General features: G+C 45.2%; 1 protein-coding gene across 4 annotated transcripts in view; it reads left to right on the top strand.

Annotated features, from left to right (window-relative positions):
* Nucleotides 1-22,089, top strand: part of TRMT2B (tRNA methyltransferase 2 homolog B) — a 39,482-nt gene that overhangs the window by 14,981 nt on the left and 2,412 nt on the right. For all 4 annotated transcript variants that reach the window (XM_032257786.1, XM_032257784.1, XM_032257785.1 and 1 more), the window contains exons 7-12: nucleotides 13,762-13,908; nucleotides 15,942-16,036; nucleotides 16,690-16,904; nucleotides 17,393-17,494; nucleotides 18,253-18,372; nucleotides 18,585-18,684. In XM_032257786.1, coding sequence (XP_032113677.1) covers nucleotides 13,762-13,908; nucleotides 15,942-16,036; nucleotides 16,690-16,904; nucleotides 17,393-17,494; nucleotides 18,253-18,372; nucleotides 18,585-18,684 — 779 coding nt within the window. The remainder of the gene's footprint in view (nucleotides 1-13,761; nucleotides 13,909-15,941; nucleotides 16,037-16,689; nucleotides 16,905-17,392; nucleotides 17,495-18,252; nucleotides 18,373-18,584; nucleotides 18,685-22,089) is intronic.

Genomic DNA, 22,089 nt, shown 5'->3' with positions numbered 1-22,089 from the left:
GTTACCCAGGCTGGAGTGCAATGGCGCGATCTCGGCTCACCGCAACCTCCGCCTCCTGGGTTCAGGCAATTCTCCTGCCTCAGCCTCCTGAGTAGCTGGGATTACAGGCACGCGCCACCATGCCCAGCTAATTTTTTGTAGTTTTAGTAGAGACGGGGTTTCACCATGTTGACCAGGATGGTCTCGATCTCTTGACCTCGTGATCCACCCGCCTCGGCCTCCCAAAGTGCTAGGATTACAGGCTTGAGCCACCGCGCCCAGCCCGAGACATTTCTTTCTTTTCTTTCTTTGAGACAGAATCTTGCTGTGTCGCCCAGACTGGACTGCAGTGGCACGATTTTGGCTCATTGCAACTTCTGCCTCCCAGGTTCAGTCGATTCTCCTGCCTTAGCTTCTCGAGTAGCTGGGATTACAGGCACCTGCTACCACGCCCAGCTAATTTTTGTATTTTTAGTAGAGATGGGGTTTCACCATGTTGGCCAGGCTGGTCTCGAACTCCTGATCTCATAATCCACCCACCTTGGCCTCTCATAGTGCTGGGATTACAGGCATGAGCCACTGCACCCGGCCTCCCTTCCTCCCTCCCTCCCTCCTTTCCTCCTTTCCTTCTTTCCTTCCTCCCTTCCTTCCACCATGTTACACAGGCTGGTCTCGATCTCCTGAAGCAATACTCCCACCTCTGTATCTCAGAGTGTGCTGGGATTATAGGCATGAGCTACCGCCCCTGGCATCTGAGACTTTTTTTTTTTTTTTTTTTTTTGAGACGGAGTTTCACTCTTGTTACTCAGGCTGCAGTGCAATGGCGCCATCTCGGCTTACCGCAACCTCCGCCTCCTGGGTTCAGGCAATTCTCCTGCCTCAACCTCCTGAGTAACTGGGATTACAGGCACGCGCCACCATGCCCAGCTAATGTTTTGTATTTTTAGTAGAGACGGGGTTTCACCATGTTGACCAGGATGGTCTCGATCTCTTGACCTCGTGATCCACCCGCCTCAGCCTCCCAAAGTGCTGGGATTACAGGCTTGAGCCACCGCGCCCGGCTTTTTTTTTTTTTTTTTGAGACAGTCTCACTCTGTCACCTAGGCTGGAGTGCTGCAGAGGCATGATCTCGGCTTATTGCAACTTCCACCTCCTGGGTTCAAACAATTCTCATGCTTCAGCCTCCAGAGTAGCTGGGACTACAGGCTCACACCACCATACCCAGCTAATTTTTGTATTTTTAGTAGAGATGGAGTTTCACTGTATTGGCCAGTTTTGTCTTGAACTCCTGACCTCAAGTGATCCTCCCGCCTCAGCCTCCCAAAGTGCTGGGATTAGAGGCCTTAGCCACCACACCTAGCTTCTTTCTAGTTCTTTATGTCAAATTACTGTGTCCCTTGAAATAATTCTTCTCTTTGTAGTTAAGCCACTAACTGGGATACTTGATACACAGGTTCTTTTTTTTTGTTCTCATTTTGCTTTCAAATTGTACAGATTTTTAAAAATTTAAGTTTTGTTTTATACTTCTTTTTTTTTTTTTTTGAGACAGAGTCTCGCTCTGTTGCCAGGTGCCAGGCTGGAGTGCAGTGGTGCGATCTCGGCTCACTGCAACCTCTGCCTCCTGGGTTCAAGCAATTCTCCTGCCTCAGCCTCCCAAGTAGCTGGGACTACAGCGTGTGCCACCATGCCCAGCTAATTTGTGTATTTTTTTAGTAGAGACGGGATTTCACCATGTTGTCCAGGATGGTCTTGATCTCTTGACCTCGTGATCTGCCTGCCTCAGCCTCCCAAAGTGCTGGGATTACAGGTGTGAGCCACCACGCCCGGCCTGTTTTATACTTCTTAAAAATATTTACATGGTTCCAAAATCATGTCTACAAAATAAAGGTATATTCAGAGAAGTCTAGCTTTTACCTCTGACCCCTCTACCCAGTTCCCTCCCTCTCATGGGTAGCAATTTTTATTGTTTTTGCTGATTTAAGAAAATGTAGGCTGGGTTTGGTGGCTCATGCCTGTAATCCCACCACTTTGGGAGGCTGAGACGGGTGGATCACTTGAGATCAGGAGCTCGAGACCATCCTGGCCAACATGGCTAAACCCCATCTCCACTAAAAGTATAAAAATTAGACTTGCTTGGTGGTGCACGCCTGTAGTCCTAGCTACTCAGGAGGCTGAGGTATGAGAATCACTTGAACCCAGAAGGTGGAGGTTGCAGTGAGCTGAGATCACACCATTGCACTCCAGCCTAGGTGACAGAGCAAGACCATGTCTCAAAAAAACAATGTAAGTAGATATTCATATCTTCCCCCCTTTCATAGTTAAAAGGTAGCTTACTATATACATTGTTCTGTACCTTGATTTTTTTTTTTTACATAATAGTATACTTCATTTTTTATAGTTGAATAGGCCTATATATTAATAGTATAATGTATTTTACATCTTTTTGTTTTTATTGGCATGAATAATTACCTCATTTTTCCATTTGCTTTGTTTTCTGTAAGCCAATTGTTAATTTCTTTTTCTTTTTTTTTTGCTCTTGTAGCCCAGACTGGATTACAATGGCATGGTCTTGGCTCACTGCAATCTTTGCCTCCCGGGTTCAATCAGTTCTCCTGCCTCAGCCTTCCAAGTAGCTGGGATTACAGGGGCCTGCCACCATGCCTGGCTGATGTTTGTAATTTTAGTAGAGATAGGATTTCACCATGTTGACCAGGCTGATTGGGAACTCCTGACCTCAGGTGATTCACCCACCTCGGCATCCCAAAGTGCTGGGATTACAGGCATGAGCCATTGTGCCTGGCCGCTAATTTCTTTCCAAATGCTTTATATACTCTGTCAGATATTCATCAATATTTTCCTTGAGCTCAAAAGCTTCCGTTCAAGTTTTTTCCTGAAGACATTTTTTCCTGGAGTCTGCCATCTTAGGCTCAGCCTGTCTTCTGCATGGCTGTTATTCTGGGGCTTCTTTGGCTGCTCTCTAGTCTTGTCTCCTTTGTTTCTCAGCTGCCCTGTCTTTCTTTTCAGTTTACACCTTCATTTGGTTAGAGTAACCTCCACTAGGTTCCCAAGGAAGAGTGCCTAGGAGGTAAATTTTTAGAGTCTATGTTTATATCTCCTTCCTTCCTTCCTTGCTTCCTCTCCCTTCCTCCTTTCCTTTTCTTTTTTTTCTTTTTCACTTTGTCACCCAGGCTGGAGTGCAGTGGCATGATCTCAGCTCACTGCAACCTCCACCTCCTGGGTTCAAGCGATTCTCCTGCCTCAGGCCTCCCAAGTAGCTTAGATAATAAACAGGTACATGCCACCACGCCCCGCTAATTTTTGTATTTTTAGTAGAGATGAGGTTTTTCCATGTTGGTCAGGCTGGTCTCGAACTCCTGACCTCAGGTGATCTGCCCACCTCAGCCTCCCAAAGTGCTGAGGTTACAGACATGAGCCACTGTGCCCGGCTGGCCTTGCTTTTTCATCCAGGCTACAGTGCAGTGGCATGATTACAGCTCATTGCAGCCTCGACCTCTCAGGCTCAGGCGATCCTCCCACCTCAACATCCTGAGTAGCTGGGACCACAGGTGCAAGCCACCATGCCTGGTTGATTTTATTAATTTTTTGTAGAGACAGGGTCTTGCTATGTTGCTTAGGCCAGCCTCAAACTTTTGGACTCAATTGATCTTCCCACTTCAGCCTTCCAAAGTGCTGGGATTAATGAGATGAGCCACCAGGCCTGGCTACCTTTATAAATTTGACGACACTGTTTCAGTGTCATCTGGCTGCCAATGCTGTATAAGTCTAAATGCTACTTTAAGTTCTGATCCTTTGTAGATAATCACCCCCACCATCCCCGCACACATGCAAGATGTGCGTGCACATACAGACACTTTTTTCTATAGAAGCTTTTAGAAAACTATCTTTTTTTGTTTGTTTGGGTGATGAGGTCTCGCTCTGTCACCTAGGCTGCGGAGCAATAGTGCCATCTCGGCTCACTGTGACCTGCACCTCCCAGGTTCAAGTGATTCTCATGGCTCAGCCTCCCGGGTAGCTGGGATTACAGGTATCCCCCATGCCTGGCTAATTTTTGCATTTTTAGTAGAGATGGGCTTTCACTGTGTTGGCCAGGCTGGTCTCAAACTCCTGACCACAAGTGATCCACTTGCCGCGGCCTCTCAAAGTGTTGGCATTACAGGTGTGAGCCACTGTGCCAGGCCTAGGAACCTATCTTTATTCCCGAGATTTTATGACTATGTGGGCTTTTCTTTCTTTCATTGTGGTAGGCACTTTCTAGGCATTGTTTTTCTGGAAATGAATTTCCAGAAAATTCATTTATTCCAAAGCAATAAAACAGGACAGTTTCCCACACCTGAAATTGTGGGAAATTGTCCTGTTTTATTGCTTTGATTATTCCCACTCCCTCATTTTCGTGTTTTTTTTTTCCCCCGAGACAGCGTCTTACTTTGTTATCTAGGCTGGAGTGCAGTGGCACAGTCTCAGCTCACTGCAACCTCCACCTCCCAGGTTCAGGTGATACTCCTGCCTCAGCTTCCCTGGCAGCTGGGATTATGTGTGCCTGCCACCACACGCAGCTAATTTTTGTATTTTTAATAGAGACGTGGTTTCACCATGTTGGCCAGGCTGGTCTTGAACTCGTGACCTCAAGTGATCCACCTGCCTTGGCCTCCCAAAGTGCTCAGATTACAGACGTGAGCTACATCGTCTGGCCCTTCTCCCTAATTTTTTTTTTTTTTTTAATTAATTTAGACGGAGTCTCCTTCTGTGGCCCATGCTGGAGTGCAGTGGTGGGATCTCGGCTCACTGCAACCTCTGCCTCCTGGGTTCAAGTGATTCTCCTGCCTCAGCCTCCTGCCTCGAGAGTAGCTTAGACTCTTATAGGCGCCTGCCACCACGTGTGGTTAATTTTTATATTTTTAGTAGAGACATTGTTTCACCAGCTTGCCCTGGCTGGTCTTGAACTCCTGACCTCAAATGATCCACCCATCTTGGCCTCCCAAAGTGTTGGGATTACAGGTGGGCCCACTCCTCTCCCTCATTTTCTTTTCTCTTTTTTTTTCGAGACGGAGTCTTGCTCTTGTCGCCCAGGCTGGAGTGCAATGGAGCCATCTCGGCTCACTGCAGCCTCCGCCTCCTGGGTTCAAGCAGTTCTCCTGCCTCAGGCTCCTGAGTAGCTGGGATTACAGGCATGTGCCTGGGTTATTTTTGTATGTTTATTAGAGACAGGATTTCACCATGTTGGCAAGACTGGTCTCAAACTCCTGACCTCATGATCCACCCACCATGGCCTCCCAAAGTGCTAGTATTACAGGTGTGAGCCACTGTGCCCAGCTCTCCCTCATTTTCTATGTGCTCTCTATGCTTCCTGTTACTTACATTAGGGGACTTTATGGACTGCTTCTGTCGTCATCTGCTCATTTCTTTCTCCTATTTTTCATCTCTGCCTTTTTGCTCTTTCTGTGAAATTTTGTTGACTTACAGACTAACAACTTTATTGAATTTGTCTCATCATTGTGTCTTTAGTTCTCAAAAGCTTTTTCTTGTTCTCTAATTGCTAGTTTCGTGTAACATTATGTTCTTTTTAGTCATGTAACATTTACCTATCTTTTTTTTTTTTTTTTCCCCTGAATCAGAGTTTTGTTCTTATTGCCCAGGCTGGAGAGCAATGGTGTGATCTCGGCTCACTGCAGCCTCTGCCCCCCCAGGTTCAAGCGATTCTCCTGCCTCAGCCTCCCAAGTAGCTGGGATTATAGGCATGTGCCACCACACCCAGCTAATTTTTGTATTTTTTTCTTTTCTTTTTTTTTTTTTTTCTCTTTTTTAAAATTTTTGCATTTTTAATAGAGATGGGGTTAAGCCATGTTGGCCAGGCTGGTGTTGAACTTCTGACCTCAGGTGATCTGCCCACCTCGGCTTCCCAAAGTGCTGGGATTACAAGCTTGAGCCACTGGGCCCATCCTCTATTTCCTTTTTTTTTTTTCCTTTTTTTCTGTTTTTGAGATGGAGTTTCGCTCTTGTTGCCCAGGCTGTAGTGCAATGGCGTGATGGCTCACCGCAACCTCCACCTCCCGGGTTTAAGCGATTTTCTTGCCCCAGCCTCCTGAGTAGCTGGGATTATAGGCACGTGCCACCACGCCTGGCTAATTTTGTATTTGTTTTTTTAGACGTGGGGTTTCACCATGTTGTCTAGGCTAGACTCGAACTCCTGACCTCAGGTGATTCACTCGCCTCAGCTTCCCAAAGTGCTAGGATTACAGGCGTGAGCCACCGTGCCTGGTGCTCTGTTTGCTTTTTTTCCTGTTTGAATTGCCTGTTTCCTTCTGGATTTTTTTCCCATTTATTTGTTTTGGGCATTGTCTTTTATAATGGAGGTACTAATCAAATAGCTGGTAATACTTGGCTGGGTATTCATATTTAAGAGTGAGGCCTTAGGACCGGCGTGGTGGCTCATACCTATAATCCTTGCAGTTTGGGAGGGTGAGGTGGGCGAAACACTTGAGTTTAAGAGTTCAAGACTATCCTGGGCAACATGGCAAAACCCTGTCTTTTCTAAAAATGAAAAAAAATTAGCTGGGTGTGGTGGTGCACACCTGTAGTCCCAGCTCCTTTGGGGGCTGAGACAGGAAGATTGCTTGAATCCAGCCGAGATAGTGCCACTGCGCTCCAAAGTGGGTGACAGAGCAAGACCCTGTCTCAAAAAAAAAAAAAAAAATAGGCTTTGACCAGTTAATAGTTCATCTTGAGTGGGTTTACTGATTCTTGGATTTACTGCTGATGATTGTGAACAGGTCTTCCGTGTCTGTGGTCTCTGTCTCTTGAGTTATTTTCTCTGGGGCTATTCAGTTCCTCTAGAGAATTATATCCAAATCTCCTGCCTGGCTGCTGGCCTCCTGGAATGAGGTATAGAAAAGGGCCCAGAGCTCCTACCTGTGAGAATGCAGATTTATATAGACCCTTCCTGCCTCCATCTCTCTACCACCACCACTGTGCCTGGTGTCTCCAAGTTCTGAACTTTGATGGTTCCAGTTACTCCTGAGAAAAACACCTTCAGTCTCCTGGTAGAGGAACATGAAAGTTTTTGGCAGGGTGAAGACATTTGCCAGTTTTTGTTTGTTTGTTTGACACAGTCCTACTCTGTTGCCCAGGCTGGATGGAGTGTAGCAGTGTGATCTTGGCCCACTACAATCCACCTCCTGGGTTCAAGTGATTCTTGTGCCTCAGCCTTGCAAGTAACTGGGACTACAGGCACGTGCCACCATGCCCGGCTAATTTTTATATTTTTAGTAGAGACGGAGTTTCGCCATGTTGGCCAGGCTGGTCTTGAACTCCTGACCTCAAATGATCCACCTGCCTTGACCTCCTAAGGTGCTGGAATTACAGGTGTAAACCACCGTGCCTGGCTAACATTTGCCAGTTTTGTGTCCAGACTTTTTAACCAAACTCTGAATTTAGTCATGCATCTTACCCCGTCTCAGCTTCCTGCAGTATTTTGCACCTTTAAGTGTGAGCCTTACCAGGATTGTGTGGGTCAGATAAGCCTTTTGACTTAGGTCCCCTCTGTGGTCACTCCAGATGTAGCTTCCTTCACCTAGCTAAGTCATTTGTCACTTCACTCTGCTGCCCATCTTCTGAGACTTTATTAGAGTTTGCTTTTCTGTTGTCTTCTCTCCCATTTTCTTTGTTCTTTCTTTCATTTATTTATTCAACAAGTACTGTTGTATCCCAATAAGTGCAAGGCACTATTTTAGATGCTTAGGATACAGTAATGAAGAAAATAAGTTCCCTTCCCTTATGTAAATTTTTGTTGTGGGGGAGACAGATTTAAAAAAAATATATATGATATGTTGAAAAGTGATAAGTGCCATGGGAGACAATAGAGTAAGGAGGATAAAAAGTTTTGGGGGCTGGAGGAAGTATGGGTTTTTACTTTATTTATTTTATTTTATTTATTTTGAGATGGAGTCTCACTCTGTTGCCCGGGCTGGAATACAATGGCACGACCTTGGCTCACTACAACCCCTGCCTCCTGGATTCAAGTGATTCTTCTGTTTCAGCCTCCCAAGTAGCTGAGATTACAGGCATGTGCTACCACATCCAGCTAATTTTTAAAGACGGAGTCTCGCTGTGTCTCCCAGGCAGGAGTTCAGTGGCGCGATCTCGGCTCGCTGCACCCTCTGACTCCTGGGTTCAAGCAGTTCTCCTGCCTCAGCCTCCCGAGTAGCTGGGATTATAGGCATACACCACCACGCTGGCTAATTTTTTTGTATTTTTAGTAGAGATGGGGTTTCACCATATTGGCCAGGCTGGTCTCAAACTCCTGACCTTGTGATCCACCCGTCTTGGCCTCCCAAAGTGCTGGGATTACAGGCTTGAGCCACCGCGCCCGGCCTGAGAAAATGATATTTGAATAAAGTAATGATTCTCAATTGAGGGCAGTTTTGTTCTTCAGGCAGTGATGTCTGAAGACATTTTTGGTTGTCATCACTGGGGCATGGTTGGGTGGTGCTGTTTGCATCTACTGGGTAGAGGCTAGGGATGCTGTTGCGTATCCTACAATGACTGGGCACAGTGATACGCACATGTAGTTCCAGCTACTCAGAAGGCTGAGGTGGGAGAGGATCACTGGAGCCCAGGAATTTGAGGCTGTAGTGCACTATGATTTCACCTGTGAATAGCCTGGGTAACATAGCGAGGCCCCTGTCTCTGAAAAATAAAAGATCCTACAATGCATGGAGCAGCCCCTTACAATAAAGCACTTTCTGGCCCCAAATGTCAGTAGTGCTGATATTAAGAAACCCTGGAATAAAGACTTAAAGGAGGTGAGAATGTTAGCCATGCAAAGGTCTGAGGGAAAAACATTTTAGGCAAAAGAAAGAGCTATTGCAAAGACCTCAAGATGAGAGTGTAGCTGGCTTTTTGGAGGAAATGACGGTAGACCCAGGCAAATAAGAAGAAGAATAGTAGGAGATGAGGTGAGAGTTAATGGTAGGGACTTTGGCTTTTATTCTGTATATTAGTCTGTTCTCACATTGCTATAAAGAACTTCCTGAGACTGGGTAATTTATGAAAAAAAGAGGTTTAATTGGCCAGGCACGTAAGGCTCACGCCTGTAATCCCAGAACTTTGGAAGGCCGAGGTGGGCGGATCACCTGAGGTTGGGAGTTTGAGACCAACCTGATCAACACGGAGAAACCCCGTCTCTACTAAAAATATAAAATTAGCCGGGTGTGGTGGCGGGCGCCTGTAATCCCAGCTACCCATGAGGCTGAGGCATGAGAATCGCTTGAACCTGGGAGGCTGAGGTTGCAGTGAGCCAAGATCACGCTATTGCACTTCAGCCTGGACAACAAAAGCAAAATTCCATCAAAAAAAAAAAGAAAAAGAGGTTTAATCGACTCAGTTCCACATGCCTGGGGAAGCCTCAGGACACATTATCACAGCAGAAGGGAAAGCAAGCACATTTTACTATGGTGAAGCAGGAGAGAGAGAGAAGGGGGAAGTGCCACACACGTAACATAACCTAATCATATCCTGTGAGAACTCCATCACCAGAACAGCAAGGGGAAGTCCACCCCCATAAATCAGTCACCTCCTACCAGGCCATTCCCCCAACATGTGGGGATTATAATTCGAGATGAGATTTGGGTGGGGGCACAGAACCAAACCACATCATTCTGAATGAAATGGGGACCCATCAGAAGTTTTGATGGGGTGAGGGAGGAATGTCATGATACTCCATTTGTTGTGTTGAGAATGGATTATTGGTGGAGGTGTGGGTTACATAGAAGCAGGGAGACCAGTTGAGGGGAGCTGTGCAGCAGTAATCCAGGTGAGAGATGACATAGATCCATCAGTAGGAGCAGTGGAGACGGATATACATTGAGGATAGAACAACAGGATTCCCTGATGGATTGAATGAGAGGTATAAGAGACGTGAGAAGTGGCCAGTTGCTGTGTAATCCCAGCACTTCGGGAGGCTGAGGCAGGGGGATCACCTGAGGTCAGGAGTTTGAGACCAGCCTGATTAACACAGTGAAACGCCATCTGTACTAAAAATACAAAAATTAGCTGGGTGTGGTGGCGGGCACCTGTAATCCCAGCTACTGGGGAGGCTGAGGCAGGAGAATCACTTGAAGCTGGGAGGTGGAGGTTTCAGTGAGCTGAGACCGTGCCATTGCACCCCAGCCTGTGTGACAAGAGCAAGACTCTGTCTCAAGAAAAAAAAAAAAGTGAAAAATGACTCCAACAAGGACATTTTTGGAGGTAATGGATGTGTTTAGTACCTTGGCTGGTGGGGTTTGGTATCCCAAGTATATGTATATGTTCAGGCTCATCAAAATATATACATAAGATAGCCGGGCGCGGTGGCTCAAGCCTGTAATCCCAGCACTTTGGGAGGCCGAGGCGGGTGGATCACAAGGTCAAGAGATCGAGACCATCCTGGTCAACATGGTGAAACCCCGTCTCTACTAAAGCTACAAAAAATTAGCTGGGCATGGTGGTGTGTGCCTGTAATCCCAGCTACTCAGGAGGCTGAGGCAGGAGAATTGCTTGAACCCAGGAGGCGGAGGTTGCGGTGAGCCGAGATCACGCCATTGCACTCCAGCCTGGGTAACAAGAGCGAAACTCCGTCTCAAAAAAAAAAAAATATATATATATATATATATATATATATATATACATAAGATGGGTACAAATTTTATGTATCAATTATACCCTAATAAATATAAGAAAATGGCTCCAGGTGTTTTGTGTAGAGCAAGTAGAAGGATAAAGTTACTGTCGACTGAGACTGGAAAGACTGGTAGAGCAGATTTGGGTTGGAAGAGATGAATAGTTCAGTTTTGGTCATATTGTATCTGAGGTGCCTATTACATCTGAATGGATATGTTAAGTTGGTAGTTGGATATATTAGACTAGGGTTCAAGAGAGAGAAATCCAGGAGTTATTAGCGTGTAGATGTCATTTGAAATCACAAGGCTGGCAAGAGATCACCAAGGGAGTGAGACTAGATAGAAAAGTGAAGAGGAACAGGGACTAATCCCGGGGGCTCTCCCATTTTAAGAGGTTTGGAAGAAGAGGAAGAACCAGTAAAACAGACTGAGTAGAAACGATCAATGAGGTCATAAGAAACAGGAGTAAGGTGTCTTGGGAACCAGAGGAAGAAAGTGAACAGAGAAGGAGTGGCTTGTCACCTGTGCCCAATGCTTGCTGATTGGTCAAGGAAGTGAGTTGACCATTGGATTTCATAACAAGGAGGTCAGGGATGACAATGTGAACTGTTTTGGTGGAGTAGTGGTGACCTGATTCAGGTAGGTGAATAGAAGGAGAAGAATGGGAGGCAGTGAACAGGTTCAGTTCCTGTGATGAGTTTTATGACAAAGAGGAGCAGAGTTGGTGAATATAGGGTCAAGAAGATTCTTTTTTTATTCTGCTTAAAATGGGAGAGTAGGCCAGGTGCAGTGGCTCACATTTGTAATCCCAGCACTTTGGGAGCCTGAGGCGGGTGGATCACCTGAGGTTGGGAGTTCAAGACCAGCCTGACCAGTGTGGTCTCTACTAAACCCTATCTCTACTAAAAAGAAAAATACAAAATTGGCCAGTTGTAGTGACGCATGCTTGTAATGCCAGCTACTCGGGAGGCTGAGGCAGGAGAATTGCTGGAACCCGGGAGGCGGAGATTTTGGTGGGCTGAGATCACGCCATTGCACTCCAACCTGGGCAACAAGAGCAGAACTCTGCCTCAAAAAAAAAAAAAAAGAGTAAAAGCAATCTGATAGTATATTGATGGGAATGATCCAGTACTGAGGGAAGGCAATGATGGTAAAGGAGAGAGAAGGGAGAATTGTTGGAAATAACCTAAATAAGCTGATGCCTTTTTAATTCCTTTTTTCATTTTAGTAGGATTTTTAGGAGGAATAGTCTGTTATTTTAACCAGAAGTTCTCTTTCATCTTAATACTTAAGCATTCCCATATAAGAATATGAGTTTCAGTCTCCATCTTACAATGAAGATACCAAGGCCCTAGGTTATACAGTGGAGGAGATTGTATTTCATATTCACTTACCCATTGTCTTTCAGGTCAAGCTTCAAGTGATTTTCCTGCCTCAGCCTCCCGAGTAGCTGGGACTACAGGCATGTCCCACCATGCCTGGCTAATTTTTTATATTTTTAGTAAAGATGGGATTACAGGTGCCCGTCACCATGACTGGCTAAATTTTGTTATTTTTAGTAGACGGGGTTTTGCCATGTTGGTCAGGCTGGTCTTGATTGAACTCCTGACCTCAAATGATCTGCCCACCTCGGCCTCTCAAAGTGCTAGGATTACAGGCGGGAGCCATTGTGCCCAGTAGAACTAGTCTTTCTTTAAATCACTAACCTCAAATTTGGAAACTATGTTCAGTAAAAATCAAGGATATCTTATGTGAAATTATAGCAAAAGCAATCAAGTACAACCTTAATTGATCTTAGCTCTCAGATAGCACTGTTTCTTGGTATAACTGTCCCTTTACTACATAATTTTGTGGTTTGTTTGAAAATATCGTGGACCCAGAATACATGCATTATGAAAACAAAAGGACCTAGTAAATCAGATGGTGTTTCCTGTTATGGCAGCAATTGGCTTTAAGGATTTTTGAGACCACAGCAACTAAATCAGGATTGCATTTGACCTGTATTTACCAGGAGGAAATGGAGGATCTGAGTCAGTTATAATATAGTTGGTACCAGGTTATATGAAGAAATATGGAAATGATGTGCTTATGTCAGGATGTTAAAAGTAAGAGTGGAATCATAGCACCTTAGTAATACATTAGGAATTCACAGAAAGGGAAGATTATTTTCCATAAATAAACTGAAGTTCTACATAAGAATACCTTTCCTGTGCAGTCTTTCATACCACTTTCCAATAATATTTATTGAACACATATTATATGTCAGACTGAGGAAACAACTCTAAGACTTCATAGAGCTTACAGTTCAGAATACAATTGATAGCATCCTCTGTAAAGTCACAGGGCAGGGATTATGATTTTTTTTTTCTGAGACAGGGTCTCACTCTGTTGCCTAGGCTGGAGTGCAGTGGTAAGATCTCGGCTCACTGCAGCCTTGACCACCCGGGCCCAGGAGATCCTCCTACCCCAGCTTCCCGAGTAGCTGGGACTACAGGTGTGTGTCACCATGCCTGGCTAATTTTTATTTATTTTTTGAGATGGAGTCTCACTCTGTAAACCGGCTAGAGTGCAGTGGCATGATATCGGCTCACTGCAACCCACCTCCTGGGTTCAAGCAATTCTCCAGCCTCAGCCTCTCGAGTAGCTGAGATTACAGGCGCCCACCCTGATGCCCAGCTAAATTTTGTATTTTAATAGAGATGGGGTTTCACCATGTTAGCCCAGCTGATCTCGAACTCCTGACCTCAAAGTGATCCAGCTGCCTTGGCCTCCCAAAGCACTGTGATTATAGGCGGAAGTTGCGGTGAACTGAGACTGTGGCGCTGCACTCCAGCAGGGGCAAAAGAGTGAGACTCCATCTCAAAAAACAACAACAACAAAAATATCAATGAAATTGGATTAAGGCCTGCCTTAACTGGCACATTTTAACTAAATCACCTCTTTAAAGGCCCTGTCTCAAAATACAGTCATGTTTTGGGTACTGGTGGTTAAGGCTTCAACATAGGAATTTTTGGGGGACAAAATATAGCCCCAAACAATCACCTAGCATGAATAATCAGCTGTGAAGTTTGCAAGTTTTGCTTGTATAATAATTTGGTTCTCTTTCTAGTACTATGAAGTATTCCTTCGACAGTCTCCAATGGAGCCCTGCCTTATATTTCATGAAGGTGGATACTGGCGTGAGCTCATAGTCCGCACCAATAGCCAAGGGCACACAATGGCGATCATCACTTTCCATCCCCAGGAATTAAGTCAGGTGAGCCTTACAAGATGTTAAGCAATCTTAACTTTTACTACTACTAACTATTACTGTGATTGGGTTTTGGAAGTTTTAGGGCATATAGCAGAAACTGTACATCCACAGAATATTTGTGTTGATTGGGGAAAAGGGTGAAGGATGAGGAGAAGATGGCAAGGTTACTCTTTAACCGTACTGCTTGCATAATCAAACCACAGAGACTGTGGCTAGGCTACCAAGTTAATTGTCATGTGAGAACTCCAAAGTAATTTCACAAGAACTTTTCCCACAGTAGTAGTAGCTCTTCCAAATCCAAATGCCAATTCAATAGAGGCTGCAATGTCAGAATTTCATAACCTAAATAGTACTTTACATTTGTCATACACTTGGTGCTTTCAAACATACCTGTGTTAAAACATTCCTATACTTATGTGATCATCTCAGCAAACTTGTAAAGTAGGCAGGAGGAGAGATATTGTCACCCTCATTTTACACCTGAGGAAATGGAGGCATAGAAATATCCAAGTAGTTAAAGAATCAGTAAACAGCTAAGCTAGGATTTGAACCCAGGTCCTTTGATGCCTGTTTTTGTTTTTGCTTTTTGTTTTTGAGATGGAGTTTCACTCTTGTTGCCTAGGCTGGAGTGCAATGGCGCCATCTCGGCTCACCACAACCTCTGCCTCCCAGGTTCAAGCAATTCTGCTGCCTCAGCCTCCGAGTAGTTGGGATTACAGGCATGCACCACCATGCCCAGCTAATTTTTTTTTTGTATATTTAGTAGAGATGGGGTTTCTCCATGTTGGTCAGGCTGGTCTCGAGCTCCTGACCTCAGGTGATCCGCCCACCTCAGCCTCCCAAAGTGCTGGGATTACAGGCATGAGCCACTGTGCTTGGTGCCTGGTGTTTTTAACCCTATGGTTCCTGTATGGTTTATTGCGATAAATTCTGGTGTCAAGCTAATGCTTAGGCTTTCTGTAGTGATATAAGAATTTTATTTCTTCTTTTTATTTTTTCAGAGAGGGTCTCAGTCTGTTGTCCTGATTGGAGTGCTCTGGTGCAATCATAGCTCACTGTAGCCTCAAACTCCTGGGCTCAAGCAATGCTCCCACCTCAGCCTCTAGAGTACCTGTGACTACAGGCACATGTCACCACACCTGGCTAATTTTTTTTAATTTTTTTTCCCCCAAGATGGAGTCTCGCTCTGTCGCCCAGGCTGGAGTGCAGTGGCAGGATCTCGGCTCACTGCAACTGCTGCCTCCCGGGTTCAAGCAATTCTCCTGCCTCAGCTTCCTGAGTAGCTGGGATTGTAGGCACCTGCCACCATGCCTGGCTAATTTTTGTATGTGTGTTTTTAGTAGAGATGGGGTTTCACCATCTTGGCCGGGCTGGTCTTGAACTCCTGACCTCATGATCCACCTGCCTCAGCCTCCCAAAGTGCTGGGATTACAGGCATGAGCCACTGCGCTGGCATTTTTTTTTTTTTTTTGAGACCGAGTCTCACTTTTTTTTTCTCATTTCTCCCAGGCTGAGTACAATGGTGCAATCTCGGCTCACTGCAACCTCTGCCTCCTGGGCTCAAGCACTTCTGCCTCAGCCTTCCAAGTAGCTGGGATTACAGGCACATACCAGCACACCCAGCTAATTTTTATGTTTTTAGTAGAGATGGGGTTTTACCATGTTGGCCAGGCTGGTCTCGAACTCCTGACCTCAAGTGATCTGCCTGCCTTGACCTTCTGAAGTTCTAGGATTACAGGCGTGAACACCACGCCTGGCCTTTTTGATTTTTTTGTAGAGACAGGATCTTGCTATGTTGCCTAGGCTGGTCTTATACTCCTGGGCTCAAGTGGTCCTCCTACCTCAACCTCTCAAAGTGCTGGGATTGCAGGTGTGAACCATCATGTCTGGCCCGCTTTATGTTAAGTCTTACTTATAGTAAGATTCGTGAAATGTCTTCATGTTTGATTACTGCAGGGCTGATTACTATAGAGCTTGGAGAGAAAATGTGTCAGAGATGAGTCTGTGCTTGACTGCTAATTTTGTGGTCTCGGCAGGAGGAGCTCCATGATCAGAAGGAGATTGTAAAGGAATTTTTCATCAAAGGTCCTGGAGCAGCCTGTGACTTGACCTCACTTTACTTTCAGGAAAGGTAAACCTGGGGCAGCCAAATAGGCTGAAGGCTTGCCAGACGCTTGGTTTGTGGATTGCTGATGCAGGGCTGCTGATTGATGGCGGAGGATATGGGCTAAGTGGTTTTGGCCCTTGTACAACCAGCTGGGTCTGAGAACCCAAGCCAGAATATAGATGTGAGAGTGTCCGCATAGATTTTCATTCCCTTATGGGGAAACTCTTGCAGAGCTCTCAGGGCCATGGTAAGGAGGCTGTGTCTCCTAGTTGAGATGCTGGGGCCTCCCCATTGACCCCAACCCTAGGGATGTCATGATCTGCCATTTCAAGATGGTTTTCTTTTTTCCTTTTTTTTTTTTTTTGAGAACGAGTCTTGCTCTGTCATCCAGGCTGGAGTGCAGTGGCACGATCTTGGCTCACTGCAACCTCTGCCTCCCAAGTTCAAGTGATTATCCTACCTCAGCCTCCTGAGTAGCTAGGATTATAGGCATGCGCCACCACACCTGGCTTATTTCTGTATTTTTAGTAGAAATGGGGTTTCATCATGTTGGCCAGCCTGGTCTGGAACTCCTGACCTCAGACGATTCCCCTGCCTCGGCCTCCCAAAGTGCTGAGATCACAGGCATAAGCCACTGCGCCTGGCTCAAGATGCTTTCTTCCTTTATTCTTTTCCAGTACCATGACCCGTTGCAGCCATCAGCAGTCCCCCTTTCAGCTTCTGTTTGGGGAACCCTACATCTTTGAAGAACTTCTCAGCTTGAAGATTCGCATTTCTCCAGATGCCTTTTTCCAGATTAACACTGCTGGTGCAGAGATGCTGTTTCGGACTGTGGGGGAGCTGGCTGGAGTGAACTCTGACACTATCCTTCTTGACATCTGCTGTGGAACTGGCAAGTGGCAGCCCAGGGCAGAATCTGCATGCTGCTCAGCTCCCAGGGCCCTTATAGCTTGCAGAGGTGGTCAGGGAGTGGTAGTGGTAATGGTACAGGCATAACCTTGTTGGTCTAAAACCCTAAAATTGCAGCCAAGTGTAGTCGCTCACACCTGTAATCCCAACACTTTGTGAGGCAAGGCAGGAGGATTGGTTGAGCCCAAGAGTTGGAGACCAGCCTGGGCAACATAGTGAGACCCCATCTCTACAAAAATGAAAAATTAGCGGGGCATAGTGGCATGAGCTTGTAGTCTTAGATACTCAGGGGACTGAGACAGGAGGATTGCTTTAGCCCAGGAGGTCAAGGCTGCAGTGAACTGTGATTGTGCCACTGCACTTCAGCCTAGGCTACAGATTAAGACTCTGTTTCAAAAAAACAAACAAACGAACAAACCCCCACCACACCCAAACCCTAAAATACTTTCTTATTCTCTTTTACTTCTTCAGGTGTGATTGGCCTCTCTCTGGCTCAGCATACATCTCAGGTCCTCGGGATTGAATTGGTGGAGCAGGCAGTGGAGGATGCAAGGTGGACTGCAGCTTTCAATGGTACACAGCTTACAGTCTGCGTATAAATTAAGGAATGCAATTGTTTCTGTGCTATGGAAAGAGTTGTGTGGGAAAGGGCAACTACTGTATCCCTGACCACAAGGAGGAAGGGAGGGAGTTCCGCAATGGTCAGAATGGTTTTCTGGAATAGGTACCAATATATAACTTTTTTCCTATCCAGAAGAGGAGCCTAAGGGAGGGAACATGTCTAGCTGATGGGAAGGGAAGTTGCAAAACTTTTGACAGAATAGAAGAAGAATCTTCTTGATGTTAGACTCATGAGGCCTTATAGCATAATACAGTAGGTTTCAAACCTATATTTTCAGCAACAAAACTTTTTCTTCAAACACAGCCTTCTGTTAAACTGCAATATAGAAAGTAGATCATCTTGCCCCTACTACTTCACCTCTGGAAAGCTCTTAAGGCACTTGGTGAAAATGTCTGATACAGCAGGAGGAGCACTTGAGCAAAAGTCAAAGTTCTTGTCTTGGTATACATCCTTGCATGCTATATGAGTTGTGAAGTTGTAAAATTACACTATCTAGTTGCTCAAGCTGAAAGGCTTACTGAGATATTCCAAGGGAAAGTACTTTGGAAAAAATGAGTTTATCCAAAAGCACTTCTTTCCTTGTTACTTGGAATGATGCTAGATCCAAAGGGAAGATAGCAGAGCACTTGGCTCCTATGCATTTCTGTGAAGCTGAAGCTTTCCCCCACTGCTGGGCTCAAGTTGTGTCATGTGAGTCTGTCTTCTACAGGCATCACCAACTCTGAATTTCACACTGGTCGAGCAGAGAAGATTTTGCCAGGGCTTCTAAAGTCAAAGGAAGATGGACAGTCAATTGTTGCTGTGGTGAACCCAGCCCGTGCCGGACTGCGTAAGGATGAAGAGCTATTTTGATGTTCCCAGTATTGCCCACCAACTTTGGTCCTTCTTTTCCACACCATGCTAAGTGTGCTGCAGTGGGCTAGCTCTGAACCTGTTTCCCCTCTATTTCTAATCAGTTTCGAGTTCTGGTCAGTTGGAAGTTTATGATAACGGAGACCATGGTAGTTAATTATACTAATAGCAAGGTGTTTCTTCCTTCAGATTACAAGGTCGTTCAAGCCATTCGAAACTGCAGGGCCATCCGCAGGCTAGTTTTTGTTTCCTGCAAGCTCCACGGTGAAACCACGAGGAATGTCATTGAGTAAGTCTAGACTTCTTTTTAAAATTCTTTGTTCTGATTATCAGTCATTCATGCCCATTGTATACACAATTTGAAAGTGACTTTGAGGCCGGGCACGGTGGCTCAAGCCTGTAATCCCAGCACTTTGGGAGGCCAAGGCGGGTGGATCACGAGGTCAAGAGATCGAGACCATCCTGGCCAACATGGTGAAACCCCGTCTCTACTAAAAAAAATACAAAAAACATTAGCTGGGCATGGTGGCGTGTGCCTGTAATCCCAGCTACTCAGGAGGCTGAGGCAGGAGAATTGCCTGAACCCAGGAGGCGGAGGTTGCGGTGAGCCGAGATCGCGCCATTGCACTCCAGCCTGGGTAACAAGAGCGAAACTCCGTCTCAAAAAAAAAAAAAAAAGTCAGCATGTGCATATGGTAGAAAAAATTCGAATAAACCAGACACAATGGCTCATGCTTGTAATCCTAGCTACTCAGGAGGGTGAGTTGGGAAGATCACTTGAGTCTAGGAGTTCAAGGTTGCAGTGAGCTATGATTATGCCACTGCACTCCAGCCTTGGTGATAGAGTGAGACCCCTTCTGTAAAACAGTAAAGAAAGAGAGAGAGAGAAAATTCAAATAATACAAACAAATATAGGGTGAAAATGAATTTCTTACTCCTGACTCCTGGTTGTTCAGATGTCACCACTCTGAGCAGTTTCTTGTGTGGACTACCAGAGATATTCTGCGACTATACAAGCATGAGTCCATGTGTGTGCACACGTATGTGTGTGCATACCATCTCTCTTTTTTTTTTTTTTTTTTAATCAAATAAGTAGAAGCTTTTTTTTGTTTGTTTGTTTTTAAGATAGAGTCTCGCTCTGTCACCAGGGCTGGAGTGCAGTGGTGCAATCACAGCTCCCTACAGCCTTGACATCCTGGGCTCAAGCAATCCTTCCACCTCAGCCTCCTAAGTAGCTGGGACTATAGGCATGAGTCACCACGCCTAGCTAATTTTTAAAATTCTGTAGAGTCAGGGTCTCACTATGTTGCTCTAGCTGGTGTTGAACTCTGGGGCTCAAGCTATCCCCCCACCTCAGCCTCCCAAAGTGTTGGGCTTATAGGCATGAGCCATCATGCCCGGCCAGCTTTCTATTATGAATGGGATTTTTTCATGACTTTAAAAAAAATTTTTTTTTTATTTTTTCTGACTTTTTTTTTTTTGAGACAGAGTCTTACTTTGTTGTCCAGGCTGGAGTGCAGTGGCATGGTCTCGGCTCACTACAGCTTCCACCTCCCACATTCAAGTGATTCTCCTGCCTCATCCTCCTGGGTAGCTGGGATTACAGGCACGTGCCACCACACCCAGCTAATTTTTGTATTTTTAGTAGAGATGGAATTTCACCATGTTGGCCAGGCTGGTCTCGAACTCCTGACCTCAGGTAATCCACCCGCCTTAGCTTCCCAAAGTGTTAGGATTATAGCTGTGAGCCAGCACTCCCAGCCTACATGTCATTTTCTAATTAGTTATTGCAATCTGGTATAAAGCTACCTTACTCTATTATTAGTTTTATTCATTTTTTAGTTGATTCTCACATTGTTGTGGTAGCTGACCACATGATCACCATGTAAAAATAATTCTGTTCCTCTCCTTCTAATGTTCATTTTTTCCTCTTGCTTATTATATTGGATTAAAAAAAGTTCCATTGTAGATGCGATAGTGAATATTTTTGTCTTGTATTTGATTATAATGGGACAACGCTATTGAAACTACAGTTATGTGTTACTTAATGACATTTCAGTCAACAATGGACCACATATATGATGTTAGTCTCATAGGATTATAATGGAGCCAGCTGGGTGTGGTGGCTCACACCTGTAATCCCAGCACTTTGGGAGGCCAAGGTAGGTGGATCACTTGAGATCGGGAGTTCGAGACCAGCCTGGCCAACATGGTGAAACCCTGTCTCTACTAAAATACAAAAATTAGCTGGGTGTAGCTGGGCGCAGTGGCTCACGCCTGTAATCCCAGCACTTTGGGAGGCTGAGGTGGGTGGATCACGAGGTCAGGAGTTCGAGACCAGCCTGACCAACATGGTGAAACCCCATCTCTACTAAAAGTACAAAAATTAGCTGGGCATGGTGGTGCACGCCTGTAATCCCAGCTACTCAGGAGGCTAAGGCAGGAGAATCGCTGAACCTGGGAGGCAGAGGTTGCAGTGAGCTGAGATCATGCCACTGCACTCCAGCCTGGGTGACAAAGTGAGACTCCATCTCAAAAAAAAAAAGAAAAGAAAAAAGTTAACCAGGCATGGTGGTGACTCATGCCTATAATCTCAGCTATTCAGGGGACTGAGGCAGGAGAATTGCTTGAACTTGGGAGGTGGAGGTTGCAGTGAGCTGAGATCACACCATTGCACTCCAGCCTGGGCAACAGAGCGAGACTGTGTCTCAAAAAAAAATTAGATTATAATGAAGCTGAAAAATTCCTATGGCCTAGTGACATCATAGGCGTTGTAACGTTTTAGCGCATGGGTTACTTACATGCTTGTGGTCATGCTGGTGTAAAAAAACTTATTGTGCTGTCAGTAGATTTGTTTATACCAGCATCACCATTTAGAAAATTAAGTACATATAGTGATCTGTAGTGCATAATACTTGATAATAAATGACTATGTTTGCTGGCTTATGTACTTACTATACTTTTATCATTATTTTAGCAGACTTTAGGCTTATTTCTACTTATTTGTAAAAAGTTAACCGTAAAACAGGCCCAGGCAGGTCTTTCACAAGGTATTCCAGAAGAAGGCACTGTTATCATAGGAGGTGACAGCTCCATGTATGTTATTACCCCTGAAGACCTTCCAGTGGAACAACATATGGAAGTGGAAAACAGTGATATTGATGATCCTGTCCCAGGCTAGAGTGCAGTGGTACGATCTCAGCACACTACAGTCTCTATCTCCTGGGCTCAAGCAATCCTCCCACCTCAGCCTCCTGAGTAGCTGTTACTACAGGTGTGCACCACCATGCCTAGCTAGTTTTTGTGTTTTTTTTGTAGAGACAGGGTTTCATCAATATTTTCCCAGCTGGTGTGGAACTCCTGAGCTCAAGCAATCTTCTCATCTCAGCCTCCCAAAATGCTGGGATTTCAGGTGTGAGCCACCATGCCTGGACCTTGTTTTTTATTTTTTGGTAAAGACCGTCTCTTGCTATGCCGCCCAGGCTGGTATTGAACTCCTGGTTTCAAGTGATCCTTTGGCCTCAGTCCCCAGAGTAGCTAGAAGTACAGGCACGTACTACTACACCCAACTAATTTTATAATTAGTTAAAAATTAAAATTTTGTAGAGATGGGGTCTTGCTATGCTGTCCAGGCTGACAAGTTTTTCTACTATATATATATATATATATATATATATATATATTTTTTTTTTTT

This window comes from Sapajus apella, unplaced genomic scaffold (genome assembly GCF_009761245.1).
Source record: "Sapajus apella isolate SASKATOON/1434 unplaced genomic scaffold, GSC_monkey_1.0 scaffold98, whole genome shotgun sequence".
In the NCBI taxonomy this organism is placed as follows: Eukaryota; Metazoa; Chordata; class Mammalia; order Primates; family Cebidae; genus Sapajus; species Sapajus apella.
This window is presented reverse-complemented; position numbering and strand designations above follow the sequence as displayed.